General features: G+C 31.4%; 1 protein-coding gene across 1 annotated transcript; it reads left to right on the top strand.

Annotated features, from left to right (window-relative positions):
* The first annotated feature begins 2,462 nt into the window (after positions 1 to 2,462).
* LOC134250065 (E3 ubiquitin-protein ligase TRIM36-like) lies at positions 2,463 to 4,319 on the top strand. Its single transcript, XM_062732416.1, has 3 exons — positions 2,463 to 2,533; positions 2,914 to 3,784; positions 3,958 to 4,319. The coding sequence occupies exons 2-3, from the start codon at positions 2,921 to 2,923 to the stop codon at positions 4,303 to 4,305; spliced, it is 1,212 nt and encodes a 403-aa protein (XP_062588400.1). The 5' UTR covers positions 2,463 to 2,533; positions 2,914 to 2,920; the 3' UTR covers positions 4,306 to 4,319.
* Positions 4,320 to 6,044: the final 1,725 nt, after the last annotated feature.

Below are 6,044 nucleotides of genomic sequence, written 5' to 3' on the forward strand. Positions count from 1 at the left end.
AACGCAACATAAGTTTTCTGTTTACCATGCCTCCACGTGATAGTCACTACCTAGCCACATTTCTTTAGTAATTGACCCTATCTCGCTGAAGTCTCGCTAACTCTCGCCAGAGCCACTCTGAACTCATCGGGTTTTATAACTTGCAGAACACCGAAAAATAAAAGGTTCAGAACACACTGGTAGGGGTGTATACTTTACAAACCCTAAAACATAATTTATAATTGTTAAAGCCGCTTGATCCGAAACAGGCACATGTTATCTTACACAATAAAAGTACTTTATTACATAGATAATATATAAAAATGAATTATAAGATTGATTTAATAATTTATAACAATAATCCTAACAAGGAAAACATAGATCAAAAACCTTGTTGACAAACAGAAGTTCCTGACGGGAAGTTAAGACCTGTTTTGAAGTAACCTTTGAACAAATAAAATTTATCGGTTATATCTAATTATGAAGATAATTCAAACCAGAGTATTTTTTTCATTAGTAAAAGCCTAAGTCCTTTTAAGAATTATGAAATCAATTGAATGTAATCTATAGCAATTTTTATATTAATAAGCATATTTAAAGAATAAAGGAAGATTTTTTAAGGAAGTTGAGTAACGAAAGCTAAAATATTGTCTGTTTACAGGTATAAATTCTTTGGTATGGGAAAATAAATGGTCAGGTTTGTTCCTCATGAGATATACATATAAGCGATAAATCTAATTTTTCAAAGGTGATTTCACGCGATATCAACATAGGATTATTTTTTGTGTGACCTCACAAAAATTATTTTTTTTAACTTTTGAATTTTGATATCTTTTAAAAGAAAAAGACTTTGGGGATCAAACATCTCCCTTCCTTCTCTAAAACAATCCATCCAATTAATGAATAAAGTCTTTTATCTTCATAAACCTTATACAATTATATTCTGCTACTAAGGATTTATTACTAGAAAGAAATTTTCAAGATATATGTTAAATTTTGCAGCCGCCCGTTGCTCGAGTACGACAAATACGACAAAATCAACCTTTTTTATAACAAGTCTCCCAGATATTGACTTCATTTTCACATTGTGATGATACAAACATGGAGCAAAATGTTATATTAAATTTTCTATTTGTAGAACATGCGTATGACTCTATGTGTGCCGAATTTCATTCTGATCTGAACTTTGATTTTTCAAATATAGAGAAATCGCGAATATTTGATCACCCAAATCGTAGCAGTAGTTTACAAATCGTGAAACTATAATCATCATTAAAACGATATTTTTCAGACAGTCGCAAATGATTGTTTTAAGTGTTAATTATAGTTTATTTTATGGAACAATCGCGTAAACTACAGTTGACAGATGTGAAATATAGAGTATAATGGTTACCTGTAGTTTATATTTACCAGGTCCAGTCCAAAGACTATTTCTACCTACGTAGCTATTAATAGCTACGTCATGTACATATTTAAACCTACCCAAAGTAGCTATATTTACATTCTTTTTGTATTATCTGCATTTTGTAACCAAAAGACCATACAGCGCAACATGGTGAATACCATGTATTTTGATACAGTCACACTAATGATGAATACGACGAAATTTTTGACAAAAAATGAATACTTCCTAAATCTTCACTATTTTACATTAAATATTATACAAAATTGTTAATTTACGAAGTTAGAAATTTTTGGTCAAATTTTTGTTATACATCCATCATCAGTATAACTGTATCAAGAAATATGGTACTCACCATATTAGCTCCTTCACGGTAACTGCAGTACTACTCATTGGCAGGGCAAAATAATAATGTTTGGCGAAATTTTTGTTGAGAGATTATTAAATGACGTATATTTAATAATTACTTTTACGTCATATTTCACCAAAATATACCATTTTGCCCTGCAAGAGAGCACTACCGCAGTTACCGTGAAACGGTCTATTGCGCCGTTCAGCCGTTTGCAATTGGCCACAAAATGCAAGTAAAGCAGAAAGTAGGTAAGAATAGCTACTTTGGGTAGGTTTAATACCTACATAACTATTAATAGCTACGTATCCATTTGAATTTTAAAGAGCTTAAAATCGGTGACGGATTCAAACCTTAATTTAATATTATGTAGTTTTTGTTTTTAATCAAGTAGCGCAAATTATTTTCTCTTAATGTCTTAAATCCTGGTTTATTTGAGCAATTCACCACATAAAGATTTTTCATATAAGATATTTTTATAAAATGAAATATGAGTTAGTGACCCATACCCACACCCTTATAATCTAAACCGAAAGTAAGAATTTTATTCAAGTCTACGATAAAAAATGTAGTAATCTATTCAGAACATCACTTTATTTCAACACAATATTGAATGAGTCTTGTATGCCCCATATTTTCGCCCAATTCAATAAGACCAGACTTTGGTGAATTCAAGATTAAACACAATAATAATCATTCAACACAAGAAGGATAACTCTCTTGGCAACGGCTAATGTATACATGAAGATTGCTTTGTGATAAAAAGGGCGTCCATTGCTGGACGGAAAAGAAATTACTCTATTGTAAGATATTGCTTTACATGTTTTTTTTCTTAACTAGATGTTTATAATCTATATAGCATTTAAATACTGTATTTGGATGATTTTATAAAAATTTATAGCTGAAAATGAGGAGTCACATTTGTCAATATATATAATATGAAATGAAAGTTTATGACGACAGTCTTTATATCTTAAAAAAATGTTTCCATAAATTTTGTGTTAATGCTGTTAAGAATCAGTACAAAATGGTTTATGAGATAAATATACAATATGAAGCACTTTTAAATTACTTTCGTTTTCACAGATTTTTGAAACAAATAAAAAAAGATAAACAAAGTAAGTAAAGAAACCCATTAGATTCTTCCAAGATAAACGTTCATGTGTACTTCATTTTTTTTTAGATTCAATATGCATTCAATCTGGAGTGCGCAAGATGTCATCCGATGTGACCTATGTAAGACAGCTTTAGTACAGATGTACTGTGATTTCTGTCATGTCAACCTTTGTAGACCCTGTATTGGAGAACACATTGCTGATGAATATGACAAACATAAAATTGTCCCATTTCAACATAAAAAGTCAACTTTAATCTACCCCACGTGCTCAGCACATCAAACAAAAGGCAGCGAGTTTCACTGTGAAACGTGCAAAACATCTGTTTGTTCTCTGTGTGCTATATCTGAAGCACATAGGGGGCATGCTATTTCAACTCTTTCCGATCTCTTTTATTCAAAGAAAAAAGACATTAAAAAAGAAACTGAAGAATTAGAAAATTCAATTTGTCCAACGTATGCAGAAATTGCAAATGGAATAGAAATCCAGATAGCTAACTTAGATGGGAAATATGAAAATCTTACATCAACGTTGATTGAATTTGGAGAAGAATGGCACAGAGAAATTGACGAAATTGTTGAAAAATTAAGAATTGAAATAGAAAAGGAAAAAACGAAGCATAAGAGTATTCTAAAGGAGCATTTGAGTGAAATCAAACAGATACAGACTCTTATTGAACAAACACTTCTTAATCTTGAACAAATTGAAGATTCTAATGATGTATCTTTGACGATGGAATACATCTCACGCAACAAGGAATTAAGGAAACTACCTCCAAAAATTCAAATATCTCTACCAACTTTCAGTTCAAGGACAATAGACACAGAACAGTTTCACAAGTTATTTGGATATTTAACACCATTATCCGTCACAACAGAGGAAAATGGCTACGAAGTGAAGAAACCAAAGATATCCACAAAAGAAATGCCGGAGGCACGGGTAAGTGATATCATATTAGCACAGTGATCACATTATTTGAACCCCCAGACATTGATACGTATATTCTGTTCTTTTGGGGTTTCTTTCTTCTCTGAAGCTTCATTCTCGTTTCCTGTATACAAATCAGTTTTGGTTAAGAAATCCTCATAAATAGCTGTATTGTGTGCTTTCAGACTTGGGCCACAGAGAACATGCCCTCTACCGATAAGTTGCTCGTGGCAGCCATTGACATAGGTACCACTTACAGTGGCATTGCATTTTCTTATAAACATGAATACGAGAACGACCCTTTGAAGATCAGGTCCAACAACTGGGATTCAGGCACATGGGGTCTCGTGACCCTTAAGACCCCCACCTGTGTTCTTTTCAATAAAGACAAAGTGTTGGACTCGTTTGGTTACGAAGCGGAGGAAAAATATTTAGAACTCACACTGGAGAAGGAACACGAGGAGTGGTATTACTTCAAGAGGTTCAAGATGTCTCTCTTTAACAAAGAGGCAAGTTCATCTCTTAATCTGTGAAAAATGGTAATTATTTAAAGTCAGGATTATTCTTAAGGGGCCTGTAATTACTCCGTTTACAATGAGGTAATCCACCAGGTAGTATTATATTTCCTATCAATACTCTGTGAGGGGAAGAACACTTTAACGAGGCCCGATCTAGTTGAGAATTACGAAAACGGAATGATAAAAAATTTTGTTATTGGAAATATACTTGTACGATTATGCTAAGAAAAATTAGAATTAAATTTTGTTACCTTGCCTTTATTGTAGTGAAATAGGGGCACTGTCAAGATATGGACCATTTTTCGTGTTTTTATTCACAATTACATACTAAAACTCTTCAATAAACAAAGAAATTTACAAAATAAAAAAAAAATACATGATGAAATTCTTTGTTTTACACATATATCATGCAATTTTCATTCTTCTTAAAAAAAATGAAAAGAAAATTGGAAGTAGCCTTTATTGCAGTGAAAAGGGGGCATGTCAAAACACAAAATTTTGATTTATTCTATCCATCTACGTATTTTATAGGTCCCAATGGGTTTACATAACACTAACAAACGATTGCAATATTGTATAAGTTTCAAAAAAAATAAACAATTCTTACATTATGAAATAATTTTCTCGCCATGCTTATTTTTTCTCTTAACACGCGACGTTGTTTTACGTGGAAAATAGGGGTAGAAGGAGGGGGGGGGTAAAGGCGACAAAATTGCCATTTTCACTAATATCATGTAATATATCGAAAAATAAAATATTTTGGGGGTTCAATTTATAGGATTTATAGACCATGCATATTTAAGTCCGCAATAAAAAGAGTGTGTATATTAAACACTTCAACATGTTCAAAGAGAAAGACTTAAATCGTTTACTTTTAGTTGGAATGTTTGTTTTTTTTAACTCACAAATTGAAATAAAACAGGATAAAATTAATGAAACTGTACCAAAACATTCATACCTCAAAATTAATTAGGTTCCAAAGTTGTGTATTAATTTAAATATAAAAAAAAGAAATGCATGCTTTCAATGCATAGTCTATAGAGCTACCAGGTAAGCAATATCAGCGAAACATTTTAGTGCAATTTGACGTCATTTTATTGTGACCTTATTATGTTCAATTGTGACGGCAGTCAAGGGTATTGTGACGTATCTGAGTCGACGCTGCGTTAAAACGTATGCGCAGATCAAGTAGATCTGGCCTCGTTTATTCTGTAATACAACCCTGTTGTAAGTAAAGGCAGTTAAAGATACTAGTAATCAGGATCGATATATTTGAGAAAAAAATTGTATTATGTAATTTGTTGAAACTTGAAATTTATATTAAAAAATTATTCATCGGCGTTGTTTTGTACGAAAGCTCACTTAACACTTGTTAAAAATATTTTTGATATATTTCGATAAAACGAATTGCCGAATTTGTAATAACGAATTTAGTTCGATATAACAGTTTCTTTAAATTCGTTATACTGAATTTAATCTGTTGTAACAAATTTGTTGAATTCGTTATGACGAATTCAAAAGTTTATTAATACGTATTAAACTCTACCAAATTCTAAAACTTGTTTTAACGAATTGAATTCGGTTAAACGAATTCTTTAATTTCTTAAAACGAATTTAATTTGTTTAAACGAATTCAACAAATTGTTATATCGAATTTATATATCGGCGCTGGTTAATTAGTGAAAGCAAATTTAAGAAATTGTTATATCGATTTTCATCTGTTATAACACATTGTAGAATGTGTTATAACGAAC

Source organism: Saccostrea cucullata, unplaced genomic scaffold (assembly GCF_032062105.1).
Source record: "Saccostrea cucullata isolate Sc308-1 unplaced genomic scaffold, CSIRO_AGI_Scuc_v1 ctg1097, whole genome shotgun sequence".
NCBI lineage: Eukaryota > Metazoa > Mollusca > Bivalvia > Ostreida > Ostreidae > Saccostrea > Saccostrea cuccullata.